This window comes from Malaclemys terrapin, chromosome 8 (assembly GCF_027887155.1).
Source record: "Malaclemys terrapin pileata isolate rMalTer1 chromosome 8, rMalTer1.hap1, whole genome shotgun sequence".
In the NCBI taxonomy this organism is placed as follows: Eukaryota; Metazoa; Chordata; order Testudines; family Emydidae; genus Malaclemys; species Malaclemys terrapin.
This window is the reverse complement of record NC_071512.1, coordinates 65,080,096-65,104,329: the sequence shown is the minus strand read 5'-3', so window position 1 is coordinate 65,104,329 and position 24,234 is coordinate 65,080,096. Positions and strand designations below refer to the sequence as shown.

The 24,234-nt window shown below is 39.0% G+C and overlaps 1 protein-coding gene across 1 annotated transcript in view; it reads left to right on the top strand.

The window, feature by feature from the left end:
- Positions 1-24,234, top strand: part of KCNT2 (potassium sodium-activated channel subfamily T member 2) — a 296,278-nt gene that overhangs the window by 171,338 nt on the left and 100,706 nt on the right. The window contains exons 15-16 of the mRNA XM_054037517.1: positions 5,781-5,889; positions 18,820-18,876. Of these exons, the coding sequence (XP_053893492.1) occupies positions 5,781-5,889; positions 18,820-18,876 (166 nt within the window). The remainder of the gene's footprint in view (positions 1-5,780; positions 5,890-18,819; positions 18,877-24,234) is intronic.

The window sequence follows — 24,234 nt, the reverse complement described above, 5'->3', positions numbered from 1 at the left end:
AGTGAGATGTATCCATGACAGAAAAGCATTAATACCTGTGGCTCAGGGGTGCAGTAAATTGAACATTTCTGCTTTTGTGTTTAACTTGCTTCCACTTTTTTAGTAGTACATGAATCTCCTTACCTATTCAGAAATGTGTAATCACCATTCCAGTTACCGGAGATACAGCCTAACGAAGCATTTTATCATTCTCTATACTTATTGCTTATTATCATTCTCTATACTTAGTGCTTATTGTCTTTTAAGAACATTAGAGCTGGTATAACTCATAGCAATGGATTGTCACTAGAGTTTGTCGGGACATTTTTGTCCAATTTGGGAAATGATCATTTGTCAAAAAGTTTTATCTAGTCCAGGATAGAATTTATGATCAAAGCCAGAGCGAGAGCCCAAAATAGCCAATAAGCTAGTGGTTGGGGAACGTACCTGGGATGTGGGAACCCTTTATCAATCTCACCTTTTGGACCTCTTCTGGCTTGTATAAATAATTCTGACTACAGACTGCATAGCCTGGCACTCACCCTGGGATGTTGGGGACCCAGGGTCAAGTCCCTGCTCAGAATCAGGCAAAACAAAGCTGGGTCTCCCACTTTGCAAGTGAGTGCCCTAACCACTGGAGTGGGTCTCTCTCTCAAAAAAGATTCAGATGGTCTCATTTTTGGTCTGATGTGGAATGAAAAATTCTGAAACATCAAATTATTTTGCAAAATGGAAAATTCTTTTTTTGCCAAAATGTTTACATTTTCTGCCAGAAAAGCCAAAAGAGGAGATTTCATTTCAGGTTGGTTTGACTGAATGGAAATATGTTGGTTTATTGGACCAACATAAAATGTTTTGTTTTGAGTGAATTAAACATTAAACTGTATTTTTCTATGGTGATACATTGCCTCATGGGTATTACAGTCTGGATGCTTGATGCCCATTCCCTATGGGCCAGGCTGCTTGGCTGGACTACATCTCCTGTAACAATGCAGTCTCCACTCCGACTGAGTGTCAGGGGCATACCTGGAGGTGCATCATGGCAGTAGTAGTCCAGCTAGGGATCCTGGCCCATAGAGGAGAATGGAGGCATCAGGAATGTGAACTACAACTTCCAGGAAGCCAAGTGTCGCCATAGGGAACTGTAGTTTTATGTTGAAATGGCTCAAAATGAAAGGTTTCAATTTTTAAAACCTTTTTGAATGTTTCATTCAATGAATTCTTCTTATATGTCTATTTGCCATCCCAATTAAGGATGAAAACAATAGTTGAACTATCAGGATTTCCTGCAGGATGGAAGTTCAGATTTGGACTCAGCTCCTCATCCAGGCTATTCCTCCCTAACTCACATGGCCAGGCAGCTCCACTGCGTGAGGATGAGGAGAGAAAGGGCCTGGCCTCCTCCCTGCCCACTCTGGGAGGCTGCAGTATCTGTGCTGTGCTTCCCAGAGTACAGAGCCTGCAATTCTGCCTAACCCTTGGCACAGGCCTCACAAGGGAGGAGAGTCCTTCTCCTTCCCCCCACAGCACAGGCACATCATGGGCCAGGCACAATCTAGCCCAGAAGCAAAGAGAAAAATAGTTTGTCCCTCTAATAAGGTGAATGTATTATTAGACCCAGTTTTTCCCTATCCATGTGCAATACCAAGACAAGCTTGAAATTACAGTCCATATACTCATGTTCCAAACAGCTACAGGGAAAAGAGCATTTGCATAATTCAACAGAGTTATTTTGATAATAAATAAAACATAGATTGTTTAGTACAGAAAAGGGGGATCTGAAGAGAGGAATGCAAGAAGCACCGATTCAACTGAAAGAGGACAGGGAGGAGCACAAGGAAGTTAGTCTAAATAATGCTGCCGTTCCTACTAAAGACAGCAGATTTTTCAAACAAACTTTAAATCTTCCCACAACAGCTCCCATGTTTCTCCACAACAGGTGAAAGTATTTTAGTGTAACCATCTTTACACCATATGTAACAGGATTGGTACCCTCCTCTCACTAGTTCCCCCTTTCTCTGGCGGATACGCCTGCAAACAGTTCTTTTCCAGGGGCAGCCCCTACCTCTTGCGGGCAGCCCCCTTCTGTTGGTTGTGAGCCTGCTTTTGTTGTTTTGGTCTTACATCAGGGTGCCACCCATCTCTTTCAAGCACCCCCCAGCCGACGGTTCTCTCGGTGGGTCTTCAGCAACTCAGCCTTCTGGCAGAGCTGCAAACACTGTCGCTCCTTTTTGGGTTCTTATCACAGCTCTGGTATGGGGCCATAGTTCTTAGGTTTGTTCCCAGAGGCACTGCCTTTTTCAACCACCCGTCTGGGGCCAATCATAGTACCGTCAGCTGGCATCCTCTTCAGCAGCCCTCCCAGGGCTCAGTCTGCAACCAGACCAGCACGGCCCATCTCAGTACCCTCATCTGGTCTGGTCATGTTCTGTGGTCAGTCCCCCATGCTCTGCCTGCCTGCACTGATCTTTCAATGGTCTTGCTGCTTATCTAGCCAGCCAGGCACCCAGTGCCCCCTCATCGAGCTCCACACAGGAACTGAAGGCTCTGCTCCTTGCTTTAATAGCTCAGTGGTTTAAGCATTAGCCTGCTAACCCCAAGGTTATGAGTTCAATTCTTGAGGGGGTCATTGAGGGAGCTGGGGCAAAAATCTGCTTTGGGGGGAGGGATAGCTCAGTGGTTTGAGCATTAGCCTGCTAAACCCAGGGTTGTAGGTTCAATCCTTGAAGGGACCATTTGGGGATTCAGTTGGTGTTGGTCCTGCTTTGAGCAGGGGGTTGGACTAGATGACCTCCTAAGGTCTCTTCCAACCCTGATATTCTATGATTCTATCTGGCCCTTCTGGCCCCTTAGTGGTTACTCCAGCAGCCCCTCTGATTGGCTGCTCCTCTGTAGCCACTCTAGGCTGCCTGGAGGACTTCTCCCTGCTCTATTCTGGGACAGGGTGAGGCAGGGCGGTGAGGCCTCCAGACCTAGTCCACTCTGACCCACCATGCTATGCATCATTTCCATAAATGAACTGCAAATGGCAAAAAGGGTCCACATTAGACTCTTTAAAACAAATACTACTGGTATAAATCCTGAATATTTCCACTTAACTACATGTGGAATTGTTTTAGACTCAGGCTCTGCTTTACGTCAGAATATATTAGATTCAGACCCTAGATTCAGGAGTCCAAAGTTTAGTGTTGCTCTGTGCAAGTGCATGTTTTTACTGAACATTTTAGTTTATTTTATCGAATTGATGAGGAGTGGAGTAGTGATGTTTTATTATGTAGTTTGGAAATGAGAAATTATGAACAATAAATGAGAACAATGGTGCTAATGATAGTAATTATGCTTATGTATAATCTTTCATTTGATGTTCTCAAATTACTTTATAAATAAGAATTTGTGAGACTTCAAAAACACTCTTATGATGTAGGTAGGTGGTTATCATCCCTATTTTACTAATGCATAGAGGCACAGAAAACTTAACTGGATTATCCAAGATCACTGTTAGTCAGTGTCAGAGCTGTGAATGGTCTAGAGAGTCATGACTCCCCGTCCCCTGCTTTAACCACAGGAGAATATTCCCTACAAAAAACTTTAGAACAAGCAACATTATCAAAAAACTGCCAGCTCTCTCTTTTTATCCACCCCATAAAAAACATATGCTAAAGAATATAGCACTACTTTGAGATTGAATATTATTTACTTTATATTTGTATTCCACTAATCGTCATTTCCTTTTATTCATTTTCAGGTCACAATGCTCATTTGCCCCCATGCATGCTTCAAAGCACAGAGTATGAAATTATTGGACATTCTATAGTTTTTTTTTCTTGTTTTTTTATTTTAAAAAATGTTTGATGCTGTGCAACAGCATCTTCATAAATAGGAAGCTTGACAAAGCATTTAGGTCAGTAGAAGTTGTGTAGCAAAGTTCTATTCAAGTCTGAAAATGTAGGAGCTAGTATTCACGTGCTCAGTGTCAGGAAGTCAATATTCCTTTCCATAATCCTCTGTTATGTTACTGAATCATTTTCATGAACTTCAATATATCCTATCTGAACTGTAGACCAGGTCTCGCCCTGCACGCTCTTAGCAAAATCTTTAGTTTTGAATCCAAATGGTAGGTTTTTTTCAGGTTCATTAAAAGCACATGATCAACTTGAAAAAACAAAATCTCATTTCTTTCTGAAAGCTTTATATCTACTATACTTACAAGTAGCACACAAGATTTCTATGACTGGAAGAAGTTATTGAGAAAATATTTTAATTTTTTTCAGTTTCTTTCTACATTTGACAGAACTTAGTGTATTGTCAGTTTCACTCTTTCCTTGCATAGTCAGCCATGCTCTGATTTCTGCAAAAACATAGGCATGTGCTTACCTTTCCACATATGAGTCCTCTCATTGAGTTCAATGGATTATTCACATGCATAAAGTCAACCGTGTGCCCAAATGTCTGCAGAATCTGGCCTTTGTTAGTCAGTGTCTCCTTTGCATATATATATATCAAAAGGGGAATAGAATATTATTTATTTTTAAAGTTTTTAAAATCAGGACACATTATTTAAAAGCTATGCTATCAGAAACAGTAATAATTTTAAATTTATCAGTTTCAGAAGAGTCAAATTGACAGTGTCTAAGTAACTGAGTTGAGAGTTTTCACCCTTTTACAGTATCTTATAAGTAATAGAGATATTTTGGTTTCTGCTTTCTATCAGGAAATAATTTTGTAATTTATGATGCTGTGTCTAATGAGACACACCACAAGGAAAACAGAACTGTTCCACAACTAGAGTGCAGTTCATGTATAAAGACATACTCTTCGCTTTCTTCACTTTCAAGGTTTTGAGATAAGCACTTTAATGGCTGCTGAGCAAGAAGAAGGGCAATAATTTAGATTTTTTTCCTTTTACCACAGTGTGCTATATTCGAGAGAGCTTTGAAAACCTACTTGTGTATTTATCTTTCAAAACCTCTTCAAACTTCTAAGTCTACAAAGTGCTTAATTAAGTCACAATAGCCTTCAGTACTTATTCTTTCTTAGACCCTCATTATTAAAGTAGAAATGTTAAAGTGACATCTCAGAGTGCTCCTTATTCTTTTCTCTTCACAGCAACTCCAGTTCTGGAAAGCACTCAACCACGATCTTAACTTTAAGCACCTGTCATCTAATCTAAAGTAAATGGGAAAACTCATATATTTAACATTAAATACGTGCACATGCGTTTGCAGTCTTGGAGTATAGGTCAATCCAGTAAATTACTTGTAATCTCCTCCTCACTTCTTTTCTTTCTTCACTCCAGAGTGTCAAACACAGTATGACTTTTTGAGCTCTGGTTTTAGTTTGTTGTAACTTGAGAAACCCTTGTCCAATTCACTACAAGTTTGGTAGAAAATATCTACCTCTACCCCAGATCTCATCTACCAGTTTTGGGGTGATATTTCACACATGTTGCCAGGCAGTTTAACTGCAGCATCCCACTATGGCATATCTACACTTCAAGCTCGGGATGTAATTTCCAGTTCAAGGAGACATACTTCCACTTGCTCTATTTGATCTAGTACACTAAAAATAAAGTTTAGCCTCAGCAAGACAAGTGGCAGGACAGGCTAGCTGCCCCCAAGTACATGACATGTGCTGCACAAGGGATATGCCTGACAGTTTACTTTGCTTTCAGGATATTCCTGGAGCACAGCAACTCAATTCTGCTCCTTGTTTGGGGCATATTGTAAAATGACAGTCCAGCCCAAAATAAAGTCTTTCTATTTATAAAGCACTGATCCTATGTTATGTCTTCTTTTATACAGATCACGTTGTATGTGAAGAGGAGTTCAAATATGCTATGCTAGCTTTAAACTGTATCTGCCCAGCTACTTCTACGCTAATCACCCTGCTGGTTCATACCTCTAGAGGACAGTAAGTAAACCATCCTTTAAAAAAACCGAGACTGACATCAGATCTACTTTGTAACACAAGGGAAGAGTCTATCCCAAGACAGCACTGTTCAACCTCACTGAATTCAATGGCTCTATTTATTACATTACAGATGTGGGGAAATAGTGAACATTTCCCCCACAGTATAGTTTTGGTACTCATACATTGAAATCCTGCTTACTGTACTCTTCCTGACAATAAGTCCTGCAGGATTTAGTCCCCAGTGCTTATATTTAAGAAGGAAACAGAGTTATAAATTAAGGGGTGGCTGGTGGAACATAGCCACAACCCCCTATTAGAAACAGTGCAGGATTACACTGCATCAGTGAATCACAGAAGCCCAGTCAGAGGGAGGGTTTGTGGCCTAGATTTTTCCAAAGTGGCCTTTATTTTTGTGAGCTCAACTTTATTCACCAGTTCATCTGATTTTCAGAAGTGAAAGACACCCATGACTACAACTGTTGTCAATGTGACATGTGGGGCCCTTCTAAAAAAATCAGATCAAATCTGTTCTAAAAAGTGGGCCCAATAAATGAAGGCATCCAAAATCAATGGCTACTTTTGAAAATTACAACCAGTGACTCAAGCCAGCAAAATGCCTCTCAAAATTCTAGAGAATGAGGAAAATTGTGCCCTCCTGGACAGCATCTGTTCCCTTCTGCCTCCTTGCTGGCTACTGCAAGGAACGGGGTCATAGCACTACTATTTCCACTTTGCACAGGTGAGAGCCAGTTCTGGTACTGGATCTGTGCAGTCTCTGAATACCAAGTCCAAGGACTTCCATTGCGCTCAGTCCGAATGCGGAGGTCCAAGTGAGAAATACCCATTATGTTTTCACACTATCTAGCACTAAGGGCTAGTGCATCAGCTGGTATAATCATTTTAGTTTTATTGACTTCAACAGAGCTACCTCCGTTTAAACCAGCTGAGGATCTGCCCCTAACTGTTTAAATGGCGGTAGTGCCCATTAATTTTCAGAAGATCTGAAAAGATGGGGACACTGAGTTCCCAGTAAGAGTCAGCACAATCTCCTTTGGGCTCCTTGAAAATGCCAGCCGATTTGCATATCCCAGTAAGAACATAACACCCAGTGTGATTTCTTTTCATAGTTATTTTTTAAAATACTAAGGCATTCTTGTGAGAACAGTACCAGCAGAGAGGCAAGTTAGAGAGTAAATCCTAGTACACAGCTGAATGCTTGTATTACCAGGAAATTTAGGATTTTACTATAAACATATATTTCATGAAGCTATCATGGGCACCCCTAAAATCTTGACATTTACCATGCAGTGGCATTTAACCTTTAGCAAGGCATCTGGAGTATTCCCCTGTACTTAGGATGCAGAATACCACATTTACTGCAAGAACTTTAACTTCTGAGAACAGCAAGTGTAAAGATTTTAGTTGAGTCTATGGTGCTAGAATCTGCTAATAAGAACACAATGAAATAGTTTGCATGCCTCCCAAGAACCATGAATAATATATTTCCTTCATTAGCCTAACTTTTGTTGCTTGTGTACACAGAATTCAGAGGCTTAAAGAAACCAAAACATTTCCATGTCATATGTACATGAAGTAGTAGCAGCATTTTTAACAGATGGCACAGAAGGTTCTTCACCAGCTAATTAACACATGAAAGATTCCCCCCCCCCCCCCCCTCTCTGGCACTTCAGGGCCTTTGGCATTACATTTCCAACTCAGTCAGGTTCTCCATTTATACAAAGTAATGTTTTCTACATTGATTTTTCTTCTATACCATGATATAAAGTTAATATGACAGAATGTGAGAATTCCTACTATTTTTGGCTAGCTCCCTGAATTAACTGTTGTAAGGAGGGATGTTAAAATAACTAATTTATGGTCTGGTTCTTCACTTTGAAAATTGCGAGTGCTGATTACTGGGAAGAAGGACACTTCTACTCACATTAGTAATTGCTAGTTATATTTTGCATCCTCAATATAGAAAACATACAGAAACTCATGAGAAAGATAAAAAGTCAAAATGAAATGTTTTTACCTTATTGAAATGAGAAAGTCAAAACAATTCACATCACTCTTTTCCATCAAACAAATTCATCAAAATAGACACATTCCCGAGGAACATTTCAATTTTGACAAAACTGTTCCATTGAAACATTTCACACGAGCGCTTTGACATGCTATTAGTTCTGTGAAATTTTGCAAATTGCTTTTTTAAAATATAAAGGACAAGAAAAGTTAAATGTTACTAATTGATCCAAAGCCCACTGAAGTCAATGGGAGTCTTTCCAATGAATGGACTTTGGATCTGTTTGAAAATGAGATCTTACTTTCTCGTTCTTATTCAAACGTGTCCAAGTTCTAGTAGAAACTGCTGATTTCATAGTGCTTTCACCATGCTAGTAAGCTGATTGGACAACACTGAGCTTGTTTTAATGGAACTCCTGATATTTTAGTTCTGAATCCATGATGTTTAGAACCGCTGAATCAAAATACCAAGGCCCAACTAGACCTTAACCTTGAATTCTACCCTAAATCTAATCCTGGTTCACATGTTACCACAACCTTCTTGACTTGGGTCTAACCATAGTATGAATTTAGAGATGGCATCCCAAGAAGTATTTGCATTATGAGTTGTCTTTTTGACATGCAGCTGCTATAGAAACCAAGTAGGTGGGTTGACTTTGTAACAAAAAAAAAAAAAAAAAAATGCGCCAGTCTAAATAGGGTAAAAGTTCAGTTTATCATTCTCCTTCAGATGGAGAAAGGGATTAAAAAAATATAAAAATCAAACCTAGCCAAAGTTTACTATAAATTACAACATAACATGAGAGCACTAACCCGCAACAAAAAGCTCACTAGCCAGCTATAAACCACAGCTTTCCCAGCTAGTCCTCTTCACCTGATGGGTCTGATTATTTTTTATTTTTAAACTTTTCCCCTGAATCTCCAGTTCCAATTTCCTAGTCTCCTGGTACCTGTGCTGCCAGCCGGGTTTGGCTAATTTGGCTCTTCATAGAGTTCAGAGTTTAAAGCCAGAAAGGATCATTAGATCATATAATCTGACCTCACTCCGTTATCTCTATATTGCACCCAGAAACTTGGGTGAGACTAAAGCATTTCAGTCCTCAGGAGACTAGACTGTTGTGTGCCCTAGACAGAGAACAGGAGAGGCTGAGATGCCACTAATGCCCAAGGCCCTTGCAATGGCTGTAACTGATTATATGAGATATGACCACATGATCCTAGCAGGAGAGCCACTCTCCATGCTATAGAAGGCAAAATCACCTTCGGGTCCCCTGCTAATCTGACCTGGGGGTAAATTTCTTCCCAACCCCAAATATGGCAATCTGTTTAACCTCTAATTATTCATAGCCCGACTTTTAAGTGTATGCATTTACCTAGATGTCAGTTCCCCAGTATTTTCGAAGGACAGAAAAAGAGAGTGCTGTGGCAATTAAAACAAAAGGAAGAAAATGAAAGGAAAATGTACAAGATCTTACCTTTTTTCATATCACATTTGGTCACATTAATTCCACAGAAAACAAGAACTAAATCTCATGTAAAATAAATAAATAAAACAGTGTCTTCAAGAGACAGGCTATCCTGTAATAGCAGCTATAACTGTAAGCCTTGTACATATTTCATATTCTATAATACTGTGACAATTTTTTGAATAATTAAGTATATAAATTACTAGCTCAAATTCACAATGCTCATTGTGTCACCCTATGACAAGAATAAAATGAAAGCACAGTTTGAAACATCATGGTATTCTGTGTTCAATTTTCACATTATACACAATAACATTTATTTATAATTTTAATCCTATATATTGATTTCTGAGTTATACAAAGACAGACAAAATGATACAATAAGTGGCTGTGCAAAGATACATAACCAGACAGATTGCCAGTGCCATCTATAACTTAAAAAAAAACCACAAGGTTTTCTTCATGCCATGCAGAATGTTTTAGTTAAACAAAATGACTTGCCCACTATCACCTGAGTATAAAACCACATGAAACTTGTTTACTAAGGATAACACCATATGTCAACATGTGCTTGTTTTTTTTAAATGAAACATTTGGAAAAAGAATTATGGACCAGATGACCAGTTGGTGTTAATTGGTTTAGCAAAATAGAGTAAGTGAAGATATGCTGATTTATGCTATCTGAGAATGTGGCCTAAATGTAATAAAATTAGACTTGAATTAGATTTGTTATTCACAAACAAAATAATCTTCATTTAAGATTAAAAGTTGCTCTTATCAATAAACTAAAGCATAAAAAATAGGAAATACAAAGTTAAGGATTAGAAAGGATTAAAAAGTTGCAAAGTCAAGCACTCTTAACTGAAGAAATGCCAGAAGGAACTTTGATCATGCAACCAAAATGTAGCCTTTCACTATACGTAGCATTGATTACCTGTGAAAAAATTGGTATAAATGAATTACCCAGCATCTCATAGGAACTCTTTGGGAGGTACAGGATTAGAAGCCAAGTCTCCAAGGCAACTTTCAGGTGACTTAACTATGAGACTCTCCTTTCCCTTCCTGCATCCCCTGCCTCATTTGCTCTACTAGTCGTACAACTTCTGCAACAAAATGAGGAAGGGTTCCTATAGACAACAGGCCCATTCACTACACAACACTGATTCATCCCCATAACAGACTGGTCTTGTGCACTGGATGAGGTAAGCTTCCTGTGTACAAAAAAGAAAATAAAAAATTGGGAACATTAAAGACTGTATTGTAGTTCTTATGCACAAGGGGATTGATTTAAGGTTGCACAGGCAATGTTCACTCTGGCATTTCCACACTTTGAGCAAGCTTTACTTTGCAATCTTTTAATCTTTAACTTTGTATGTTATGGTTTATGTTACTGATGAGAGCAATGTTAACTAATGTTAAATTAAGTACTCTGTGAGTTTCCTTAGTGGTTTTTTTTAATAGAAAGAAAATTATTATATATGTGCTGTATAAATAAAACACTTGTACACTGAGGAAAACATATGTATCTTATTGCTACTGTTAGTGCCATATTCACCCATACATTGAACATAATGAAATTAAACTATTCAAGTTTTACTACAGTTTCTAAATGACATTTTTCTAACTGTGTAACAAAGAACCGAGCTGGGACTCAGCTATAAATTTCCTACCTTTTTTGAAAGGTAAATATTCCAAAAGCCACAGCCCACAATTTGTAAGATGCAGATAAACAACAGGGAGGACAAAATTACAGCTCCTTGTTCTTTTTTTCATGTAACCCTTTTTGAAAAAGAAACTGTGTAATTTACCCAGTAGAAACCCACTAGAGCAAAGCAGGAGCTTATCCAAACCCAGGCTGCTCTCATTCCCAGGAGGAGCTGCACTCTTCTTTGTAATGACATCATGGTGGTCTGAGGGAAATCAGTTATCACAGGCAGCCACAGTGAACCCTCCCCCCACCCCCACACCACCACCACCACCACACAATAATGCGAATAAACAGGAACGAGTGATGAGTGGTTGATTATCTCTGATGTCACAATGTTACTGCTCAGGTGGCAGCAAATGTGCACTGTCAGGGGAGGACACAACCCGCTCCCCCCAAAATAACAACAATCCCTCCCAATGTTCCAGTTGGACCAAAGTTACTAAAAATACCAACTCTACAAAATCCATATTGGAGACCGTTCCACACACAAGTTAATGAGCATCTGAAATTTGGTTTAAATTGCATGGCATGGTTATTAAATAAAAAGTAAGATGTAAATGTAAGACACTCAGGTATAGACCCTGTAAAACAGAAAGTTTTGACAACCTGAACTATAGTCTCACTATTGCAAGCCCATAATTATAGGTGAGGCTGGTAAGGTTGGCCCATACTTCCCACCATAAGACCCTGTTTTCAATTCTTTCCTATGCAGTGGGACAGTTTGCTCATGTGCCCTTAATAATGACTCTTTGAAAAAATGCCAATTGTCTATTGTTTTTTTCCTTAGACTTGCTTCTCATGGGATCTTACCTACCAGCTCTCTGAGTTTGCTACAAAGTCTATCTTCCTGAAATCCATTGTCTTTATTTTGCTGTTTTCCCTCCTACCATTCCTTAGAATCATGAACTCTACCATTTCATGATCAATTTCACCCAAGCTGCCTTCTGCTTCCAAATTCTCAACCAGTTCCTCTCTACTTGTCAAAATCAAATCTAGAACAGCCTCTCACCTGGAAGCTGTCTCCACCTTCTGAAATAAAAAAATTGTCTCCAATACATTCCAAGAACTTATTGGATAATCTGTGCCTTGCTGTGTTATTTTCCCAATAGATGTCTGGGTAGTTGGAGTCCCCCATCACCACCAAGTCCTGTGCTTAGGGTGATTTTGTTAGCTGTTTAAAAAAAGCCTCATCCACCTCTTCTTCCTGGTTAAGAGGTCTATAGTAGACCCCTACCATGGCATCACCCTTGTTTTTTACCCCTTTTATCCTTACCCAGAGACTTTCAACAAGTCTGTCCCCTATTTCCATCTCAATCTCAGTCTCAGTCCAAGTTTTTAATATATAAGGCAACACCTCCTCCCTTTTTTTCCTGCCGGTCCTTCTTGAGCAAGCTGTACCCTTCTATACCAATATTCCCGTCATGTATTATCCCACCAGGTCTCTGTGATGCCAACTGTGTCATAGTAGTGTTTATTTAGTAGCATGTTGAGTTCTTCCTGCTTATTCCCCATACTTCTTGCATTAGTATACAGACATTTAAGATACTGATTTGATCCCCCCACCCCCAGTTCTGTCTTGTCTCTCCTTTATCCCTGCTATAACAGCCCATGCTCCCCCCAAATTCCAAATCTTCTCCCAGGTCTCCATGTTCTTGACTTACCTAGGGGCTTTGGTCACCTGCCCCCTTCGAACTTAGTTTAAAGTCCTCCTCACTAGGTTAGCCAGTCTGTATCCAAATATGTTCTTCCCCTTCCTCGATAAGTGGACCCTATCTCTTCTTAGCAGTCCTTCTTCCTGGAACAGTATCCCATGGTCAAGGAAGCCAAAGCCCTTCTGGCAACACCATCTTCGCAGCCAGGCATTCACCTGCAGGATGCATCTGTCTTTGCCTAGGCCCCTACTCTTGACTGGAAGGATAGAAGAGACCACCACCTGCCCTCCCAACTCCTTCACCCTTATTCCCAAAGCCCTGTAGTCACTTCTGATCTGCTAAGGGTCATACCTCGCCGGATCATTAGTGCCCACATGGATGAGTAGCATGGGGTAGTAGTCAGAGAGCCAGATGATCCTCGACAATCCCCCCTAACATCTCGGATATTGGCCCCTGCAGGCAGCATACCTCCCGGGATGCCATGTCAGGGTGACAGATGGGTGCCTCTGACCCCCTCAGAAGAGAGTCACCAACCACCACTGCCCTACATTTCCTCCTGGGAGTGGTGGTTACGATCCTCCCAGCCCTGGAGGTACATGTCTTCTCCTCCTCCTCTGGGGATGATTCCTCATTGCTCATTGCCAGGGCAGCATATCGGTTTTCCAACACCGTGGTGAGTGGATTGGGAGTAGAGGTGGAGCACTGCCTGCTGCCAGAAGTAACCAGCTGCCAGTGTCCTCCCTGTGACAGAGCCATATCCTCCTCCCCCGGTGGTGTCACAGCAATCCTCTGTAGCTGGATAGATTCCTCAGCCTCGGATATCTCCATGTGAATACTCTCTAGGAATTCTTCATGGGCACTGATGCTCCTCAGCCTAGCCACCTCCTCCTGTAGCTCTCCCACCTGCTTCCTGAGAGATTCCACCAACAGGCACATTACGCACTGGATGGTCCCACCCGCCTGGCTTTCTGAGGATGGGAAATGCAGGCCACTGTCTCTGCAAAGCCACCCCAGGATCTGGGTAGAGACATCCATGGTTAGGCTGTCTGTCTGGATACAGGCGCAGGTGGAGGAGACAGGAGCAGCATTGGCACTGGTGATGTGGCCTTTCCTAACCATAGCGATTATATTACAACTCCCTCCTACAAACTCCCTCTCAAACTCCCCTGTTCACTAGCTCCTCTTGGTCACTTATCCTCTGGCTTTTAAGGCCTTCTCTCCTAGCTCAGCTCTACCCCCTCATTAATCACACAGTGGGAGGGTGATCACAAGGCTAATTGGTGCTGATCAAAGATGATCAAGGATGATCCAGGGAACAAAGTCTCAAACAGTCCCCAGACACATAATCCCAACTGCTCCAGTAACTGCAATAACTGAAAATAACTGAAATAACCTGAAAGAGAAAGAAACACATAAAACAGCCAAACAAACTCACTCATCCCAAAGTTAGGACTCGCACCTTGTTCGATCAGCAGGGGGATCACCTTCTCCCCTTCTCAAACTCCCCTGTTTGTGGTCCCCTATTCACTAGCTCCTAAATATTGTAATATTTGGTTTGTACTGGTTTAATTTAGAAAAGTACATTCAAACTATATATATCAAACATATATTCACCCCCTACATTAAAAGAGCAATAAGGTTGCAAAATCAAATAGCTCTAAAATTCAGAAATGCAGACAACAGCCTCCTTTACTATCCCATCCCTGATTCAACCCCTAGAGCAGATCCATTCTATGCACTGAAGAAAGTATTGGTCCTGTTTTACGAAGAGTATGTGATCATCTAATTGAAGATGGTATGATAATTTATACTTACAAGAAAATGTGGCTGAAAAAGTGCACAGGCAACCATAGTTTTCTAGCATTTTATATCTTTTGAGTGTGTTAACTTTTCAAATTTAATAATGTTCTTTTAACATAGCTTTTATGTATGAGATACTGAATGCAATATTCTAAATTGTATATAAATTGTAACAAGCACCAAAATATATTATAATTAAAGTGGGGCAATGTTTAATCATATCAAAATAATCCCTTTTTTCTTGGTCTTCTATCATAAATTAGTTTCATATTCAATGTGGGAGTCCCAGTTTGTGTCAATTCATTGAATATTCATTTCATCTTTACGTAAAAGTCACACACTGAAGGTGGTGTTACGATTTGGCATTAATAAATAATTTGCACAGCTATTAAAAATAAGTGAGCACAATTAGATATAAATAAAAGCCTGAACCTAGAAATTTTCCTTAGTCAACAAAGTTGACTATGGTTTTTGTAAAAAGGACTCTTTAAAATTATCTTCTATATGAGCCTTTCCTTTTCAAATCATGCCCTTCATTACATTCCTAAAAACTAGGGCTGTCCTGAGATTAAAAAGATTAATTGAGCACTTAATCAAACTGTTAAACTATAATAGAATATCATTTATTTAAATATTTTTGGATGTTTTCTATATTTTCAAATATATTGATTTAAATTACAACACAGAATACAAAGTGTACAGTGCTCACTTTATATTTATTTTTAATTACAAGTGATGACGGGTTCTGCTCGATAACAATCCAAAGCACTGCAGACCAACGCATGTTCATTTTCATTATCTGAATCAGAGACCACCAGCAGCAGGTTGATTTTCTTTTTTGGTGGTTCGGGTTCTGTAGTTTCTGCATCAGAGTGTTGCTCTTTTAAGACTTCTGAAAGCATGCTCCACACCTCTTCCCTCTCAGATTTTTGAAGGCCTTTCAGATTCTTAACGCTTGGGTCGAGTGATGTAGCTATCTTTAGAAATCTCACATTGCTACCTTCTTTGCATTTTGTCAAATCTGCAATGAAAGTGTTCTTAAAACGAACAACAGCGTGTGCTTGGTCATCATCCAAAACTGCCATAACATGAAATATATGGCAGAATGCAGGTAAAACACTGCAGGGGTCATACAATTGTCCCCCAACAAGTTCAGCCACAGATTTAATTAAGGCATTCATTTTAAATGAGCGTCAGCAGCATGGAAGCTTGTCCTCTGGAATGGTGGCTGAAGCATGAAGGGTCATACGAATGTTTAGCATATCTGGCATGTAAATACCTTGCAATGCTGGCTATAAAACTGCCATGCATTTTACTGTTCTCACTTTCCGCTGACACTGTAAATAAGAAGAGGGCAGCATTATCTCCTGTAAATGTAAACAAACTTGTTTGTCTTAGCGATTAGCTGAACCAGAAGTAGGACTGAGTGGACATGTAGGCTCTGAAGTTTTACATTGTTTTGTTTTTGAGTGCAGTTAAGTAACAAAAAAAAAATCTACATTTGTAAATTGCACTTTCAGGACAAAGAGATGGCACTACAGTACTTGTATGTGGTGAACTGAAAAATTTCTTCTGTTTATCATTTTTACAGATATTTTACAAATATTTGTAATCAGAATATACACTTTGATTTCAATGACAACACAGAATACAAGGTATATATGAAAATGTAGAAAAAGTTTTTTCTGAAAAACATCCAAAATATTTAATAAATTTCAATTGGTATTCTCTTGTTTAACAGTGCAATTAATATTGCAGTTAATCACAATTAATTTTTTTAATTGTGATTCATTTTTTTGAGTTAATCATTTGAGTTAACTGGGATTAATTGACAGCCCTACTAAAAACTTTCATTGTGTTGCACCTTAGTATTAGTAAAGTAACTGTGCTTCATTGTCTTCCCTACAATAGGAAGCCTCTGTTTACAAGAATTGGTTGTTTTTTTAGCTCCATCTAGAGGTAACTATTGGACTGCCACATTTTATGAAATTGCTTAACATAGAATTCAATGGACTCTTAGGATTTTGCCTTTTTGGATGCTTGGTTACATTTGATAATGACAAAAATGGCTGGTAATAATTACAATATCTTGAATTGTAAATAGACTGGAAGTGATTCAGTTGAACTTTTAATTTTATTGAACAAATTAGTGTAAGTATCAAAAAGCCAGTGGAAATTATATTTTTTCCATAAAATACTTCAAAATATGTTTTGCTCTAAGCCAAATATCAATAGATGTAACAAAAAATGGAGGGCAGATAGTCTTGTGGTCGAGTTTCTAATATTTCTAAAATTTGCACTGTTTTCTTTATCAAATTGTCTTTCATTCCAAACCATTAAAAAAGATAAAGCTTTGTTTGAGTGTTGATATTCAAATGAGCTTTTTCCTGTGCAGCTGGTTCCTGTTTCAATATTGTGTTATTACACAGCCCAAAAATAAACTTTATTATATTGGAGTTTAAATCCACAGAATTATTGACATGGATAGAGAGCTATATCATGTAATGATCTGCAATATGTAATAGACTTGAGCAATCATACTTTTGAAGCCCATCCAGTTAAAGCCAATAGGAAGTTTTCCTGAATAATAAATCCACTATTAGGGTCATAGAAGCCCCATGTCTGACAGGTCACAAATAATACAAGCTGGTGACTTCAGTTTAGACTCTAGACAAATTTGCTGAAATTAACTTCACCTGCATAAAGCCCAATAATAGGACTGTTCAAGTGAAAGGTGAGTGCATGGAGGCGTGGAAAGATTGGTAATGAAGCAGCGGGATGGGGAAGTGAGGCACTACCTATGTGTTAGAGCAGTAGCCAAAAAAGAAACTTACAGGTCTCTTACATTTGATCCATATAAAGATGTACCCCTCCCCAGTTCTGTCCACACTGCTGCCCTCTGCACTTGTATAACCTGGCCTGAAGCACAGCCTTTCTCTGATGTTCCGCTAACAGACACCGCAAACAGCCCCAATACAAAGTTCAAGTGCTCAGTTTCATCCCTTTGTTAACCCAATAACGCTTGGGGGTGAGGGGAAAGGAAAAAAAAGCAAAATATAGCCATAATACAAGGAAGACTTAGCAGAAATACTGCAAGTAAGATCAAGAAAGAACATGAACAGCAATTTATTTTGTGTTTGGATTCAATAAATAATGGAGCTGGTCAAATCCTGAAACATCATTTTTAAACATCTTTCAAATTACATTCTGCTTTCCATTTTGACCATGCACAAATTCAAATGATTGACTTTGTTATCACCATGTAAGGCTGCTCTTTCTTAATACTATATTTGCATGCAAACAAAGATTAATGCATTGACAAGAGTATTTGTGAATTGCTATTGGTCATTCTCCATTTGTTTAAAAAGTCTCATTCATTTAGGTCAGGGAACAGAAACAATACCATGGATGAAATCTTGACTTCACTGAATTCCATATCAAAGCTCCCATTAACTCCAGAGCTAGAATTTCACTCCAGGTGACTCATGTGACCACTTACACAGCCAGGGATAATGCCCAGGGAACAGCTGAATCCAAACAGTTCATGATCAACCCACAGACGAAAAAAAATTTGTCTAAACTGTCTATCAAACTATCTGGTGAACAGCTTTAACATGCACCCTTGTACATAACAAAATTGGATTGTGAACAGAAAGAAAAAGATTACATTTGCTATGAATATTAAATAGTTTGACACCTCTTATGAATACAACTAGTTTCTGACAATCCTGGAGATTATAAAAAGTCTACAAAAATTAAATACATAGGTAGCAACAGCATGCAGCAAAATAAGTGTTGTATTGCACTAGCTTAGTAATAATGTTTCCACTGGGAAAAAAATATATATATAGGTTTTAAACATCCATATTGTATATGTAAATGAAACTCATCTTCATTTCTGATTTCTCTACAAAATTTTCTAAACAATATGGAATCAGATCAAACTACCATTGAAGTTAATGGGAGTCTTTCCATTGACATCAGTGTGAATTGCATTGGGCCTCTATATGAGCATATTACATTTAAGCATGTGAGATGTGAGTAACCTCATTGTATCAAATGGGACTACTCAAATGAGTAAAGTTGAGCATGTTTTGGGGTTGTTCTTTTTTTTTTGAAAACTAGAAGCATTATTTTGTACCAGATTTAAAAAGCTGACCATCTTTATAGATTTCTAGCCTAGTAATAAATACAGTCTGCTACTAGAACTTGTTATAGAACAAACATGTTGGTAGATAATAGCATTTCTGAATTTATGAACTTCATGTGATCTTTGCAGAACAGCACCTTGGGAAGCTTTTAGACATCTAACTGGAACCAAGCAGACTTTAACCAGGTGAAACATTTTATTTTAGGGGGAAAAAAGTAAAAATATGGCACTATTTTATTTTAGAATTACTTTTCTAGCTTTGTTATTCTAATATCTCATGATACTTTGTCTATTAGTAACAGTACAATAAAAATGGATAAGTTATTTTCTATACTAGTTTTATAATAGTTTAACATTACATTAATTATTCAAAACTTACATCTGGAAGTATAACCCCTCACTTATAATGCAAAAACATCTGACTATGAATAGATATGTATGCAGTAGGGGAAGGGATTGCTAATGGAATAAGGAACGTTTCACCTTTAAATAACTGGATCACTGACACATATTAGTTTCAGGGTGGCACAAACTTCAGAAACTATGGATTTCAATTCAGAATTTGGTTTTATAATATTGAGTGTGATTGGTCACCAAAGTAAGATAGAGACAGACATTTTCCAGCTGTAGTTAGTGGCATAACCACTGTGAGGAAAATAATTTAAAATAGCAATTTTTATGTGTGTTTTTTGAAGCAAGCTTATTTTGTATCCTCCCCGGCAACTTTTAATAAATGCATTATCACATATCTTTGAGATTGTGTTCCAAGAGTATGAAAGCAGGAAAGAAAACCAAAAATATTTTGGAGCAGAAATAAAAATCAATAAAAAGATTGGTAGTGACATGGATTTTCTAAAGAGATTTGAAATAAGGCAAGACAGCAAATAAAAACTGATTATTGTTACCTGTCGTAAAGGCATGCATTCATTGATTAGCTGTAATAGAAATGTTTAGCATGAATCAGATTAAGTTTTAATTGACTGGATCAATGTGGAAAGGTCACAATCATGCAAAGAACAGCAGACAAAGCCTTGTGATGTTTGTATCTGAGCAGAAACAACTGTAGCCTAGGGTACTATTGTCAGGGACTTTTTAACCCAGACGGCAAGGTTCGTTGTCTGACTGCAGAGTGAGAGACAGGCAACACCAGCAAGGTCCAATACAAGCTCTTTATTGAAGAGTGCACACAACAATAGAGAGCGGCCCGTCTCCAGAGAGAACCAGCCACGATTACAATAATTAGTGAGATTATATAGACAGTTCCGTCGCGTCATAGTTAAAGCAACCCAATCCCCCCCTTTACTAGTTAAAAACTTCTAATATTCATGCATATCTATGTTCTTTGACAGTACAAACAGTTCATGATTCCTCAGCAGCTTCTTATCAGCTTTTTCGTCATGCACTAGAAACTAGGAGAAAGTAGGGAGTTAAGAACAGAAACAGGGAGTGGAGACTGCAAGTCTCCATATGTCCAAACAAACCGTTCCTAGTACATTTGGTACAAGAATATGGTCCCCCCCTTTATCTCATTCTTTGAAGCCCAAGCAAGCATGTCCTCATGTTTCACAGAGAGACAGGAATGGCCCAGCAACTACAGTTAGCCTAACTTTGGCTAAGCTGGCCAAACAACCTGTTCTATACTCCATTTTCCTTGGACCTAACAGTCCCCCCTTTGTCCCTGGAGTACTTTGAAGGGACTCCTGGGACAACTAACTACTGTGAGTGGTAAACTTGGGAGTTTGTTACTTTTGGACAGAACACACCTTGGCGCCTATCCAACTTTTATTATAACATACAAGGCCAGCAAGCTGCATATAATTACAACAGCGCTTCGGAGTACATTATGGAGCCAACCACCTATATTTGGAATCCAATTGAACAGGTTACTTTACTAGGATTCAATTCGCTTCTTTCCGTGGTTCTTTGCTACTTCTATAAGGTGGTTTGCTTTTTCCTAAGTGGCATTATAAACGTCTGGGACATACACACAGCATTCTTGTCCAATTAATGCACATGTTCCTCTCTGAGAGGCCAGTAAAATATCTAGAGCCAAGTGGTTCTGGAGAACCATCTGCTTTAGTTTTCTTTGTGCGGTTGCCAAGTCCACCAGGGCATCGGCGTTAGTCTAATTTCTCAGATGTCTTGGTGAATTACTCAATCTCACATGCATTTTCCCCATGGACCCGGCAGGATTCGGTATATGGGAGCCCACACCTCCCTAACCGGTCCATATGCTTGGAAGGAGCATTGAGAATGTCCGCACTTCCACCAGGAAGTCTCCAAGTATTTCTTTATGGCCACAGATCAGATGGTACTCCTGATGTGTCTGTAAGGGCAGTGGGCCAAGCCTGCACATGCTAGTTCCCACTGCAATGCCTTCCCAGCCTCAGTGATATTCAATACCATCTCTGTCAGCAACTTCTGGGTCATAGAACTAAGGACGGAGATAACATGTAACTCACCAATTCTAGCCTGTACCTGGGTTAGCTGTGCTCCACAAATAAGGCTTGTGGCCTTCTTTAGTTGCTCTAATTTCTTATTATGTTTTTGGTTTTTTAAAAATATTTTAAACTGCTGCTGTACTATTGGCCCTATCCCATAGGGATCCGGTCAAGTCTCTCTTCTTTCTAGAGGAAATAACTCAAGCCCTCTGTTGTGCTAATCTAATACAGCCCTTTTTGCATTTAAAATTTAATTAGGGAGGGCAATACATGCTGAAGGACTTATTTAAAACACAGGGCGCAGCCTGTAGAATAAACCCCAAAATTCAATCAAAACTACATTCCCAAGCATGGGTCCCACAAGTTTCTTCTTGCCACTGTATAATTTTTTGTTTTTTCACCAGGGTCAGTTCTTAATGTTTTTTTGTAGTCAGGAATTTCTGGACTTTGGTGGTTTCAATGGAGCGAGTGTTTTTTCTTCTCTTTTTTTGAAACAGTGTGGTTCAGCATCATACAGGGGAGAGGTTACTAGCACATTACCTTGTAATGGGTTTTGCTTCTTTTAGAAAAAAATCTAAAGGCACAGTAGGTCTGTCAGTGGACAAGGGAGAGGTTACTAGCACTTCACCTTGTCTTTTTTTTCTTTTCCCTGCTGTCCAGAAGGCACAGCAGAGTTAGAAGGAGGAATAGGCTGATCATCAGTCGGAGAGTCCTCCCGAGGTGGAGGGATCTTTTTGCAGTGAGAAACATGAGTCCAGGTAGGCAGTCCTTGGCACTTCACAGCGGTGTTGGTGGTTAACAGGACTTGGAAAGGGCCTTTCCAGCATGGAGTCAAAGCAGTCTTTCGTTGATGGACTTTACGTAGACTCAGTCTCCTGGTTTTAATGAATGGCAGGGCTGCTACGGTCTTTAGGTAGCACTTCTTTACCTGTGAGAAAAACCTAACACATTTCATTAATGCCTGGCAGTGTTTTACAGATTTTACAGCTGCTTGGGCACATTCAGGCCCCCCTTTTCTTGGCTGTCAGCCAAGTCTTAGCTGTGGGCAGTGCCCTTGGATGGGCCAGCATCTTATCTTTAGACTGAGCTTGCTAGCTATTTTTTTTTCTAGTTAACTCGTTCTGTTCTTTTTCTTTCTTCCCTTCTTGGCTTCTTTTAACCTACAAAGGAAACTTCCACTCTTCACTCATACACCTTTTCTCAACAATGAACACATACACATTGCCATTATACAGTACATTAGTCTTATTATTCAATGTATGCCATATACACCCTTCTAGTAAAATAACTTCTATACAGAGCTTTGGAGCAACAAACCAGGACAAGCACACCCACCTTTGAGGAGTCCACTCGGTACAACCCCTTGTGTCCAATAGCTTTCCTCCCTCCCCAGCCCTCTGGCTAGAAATCTGAGATAGCCAGAAGGATCCCATGTGCAATATGGGGAGTGGGTTAACCTTCCATGTCCTTGCTTCCAAAGACTGTTGATATGCAAATTTTAACAAAATTTTTTTTAATTAAAAGATTTGACCAATGAAGCTTTTTTTTTTTTTTTTTTTACTTAAGCAAATGTATTAGACTTTAGTATATCACATTTTTCCTGATTTATTTAAACACTTTTTGTATTCCAAGTTGAATAAAAACAAGTATCTGCTTTTTTGATTTAACCCTTCTATTTAATTTTGAACTAGACTGTTTTATGAAAATATTAAACCCAACAATTCTGGCCACAAGACAAACACCACAAGACAGGACAAAGAACACAAAAATAATTCTTATTGTACCAGTAAATGCATGGTACGTTGAATGCTGTTCAGCTGGTATCCGTTTTCTCTGATGATTTGAAAGACATTATTTACTTAAAATATTTCCTTTATATACACATATTCTTGTTGATTTTAGGCAAAACTGAGGAATTACTCCATATTTCCTTGTATTTGTTTCATAGGCAGCCCAGGTTTCAGTGGCTTCTACCTTATTAGTTAGGAAATTGCATTAATACAGATGCTTTCTGGCTTGCTTCCAGATCCAAAGCTATCCACAGCTTAAAGATTCTTACTTTAAAAAAGGACACAATTAACTTTCCTAGACTTTTGATTGCCTTTTACTTTTAACTCCTGCTTTTAAATGCACAGTGATCTGAAAAAGACAACACAACCTATATTGGTAGGCTTGCATTTCTTTTACCTCTACTACAATATACACTGCACATGTTCTGGGGAAAATGCACATCCTCTTTACAATTCAATTTCTACAACACTAGCCACATCAATTTCTACACAAGGTGTAACTGTTTCTTTTATGCTTACAAAATCTCCATGCACCCACAGCAAAGTGTCAGCTCGACCACACAGAGCCAGGGGCACTGTCCTTCTCTCTCTTTACCAGATCTTTTATCTGCTATTTTGTTACTCAAAAACAAAATTTAAATCTTATATTCTTCTAGCTTTGACTACCCTGCTGCAGCCACAACTTTTGGTCTTTATTTAAAACATTTTAACTCTTGTAGCATTAAGTCACTTTAAGGATTAAATGCTAAATACCTTAAACAACACTAGTTTCCTGTGCCTGGCAAAAGTATTTTCGGTTTTGCAACTTTAAACAATACCAATTTATTTTAAACTTATAAAATACAGATTGTACACAGCAGAAGTGTTCTTCAGCAAATTAGACTAACGTATTCATAGTCGAATAATTCCACTTAAATAACTTCTTGCCTGGATTACTTACAGAAATTCTTACCAAGTTTCACTGCTTAATTCTCTCTAGCAACTATAGAGTTAACTTCTCACTCTTGGGAGGGCTGTTCTTTTACACCCTGGGGTCTCCTGCGATGTCTCTTTCAGTGATTCCAGTCCAGGCCAGCTGCCTGGGGCTTCTTCAGTGTCCCCAAACCACACCAGCTCCAGGGTCTTAAAGGCAGATTGTTGGATCTCACTGGATAGTTAAGCTTTGCAAATGTAATCTCAGCACTGTAACTTGTACTGCCTTTGGTTTGCCTCTGTCTATATTTTTTCACAGCCAGCTGGGGCCGAAAGCAGTTTTTCTTTTGGTTTATAGTTATACCATACAAATAAATAATCCATTTGTCCCGGTCTAAGAT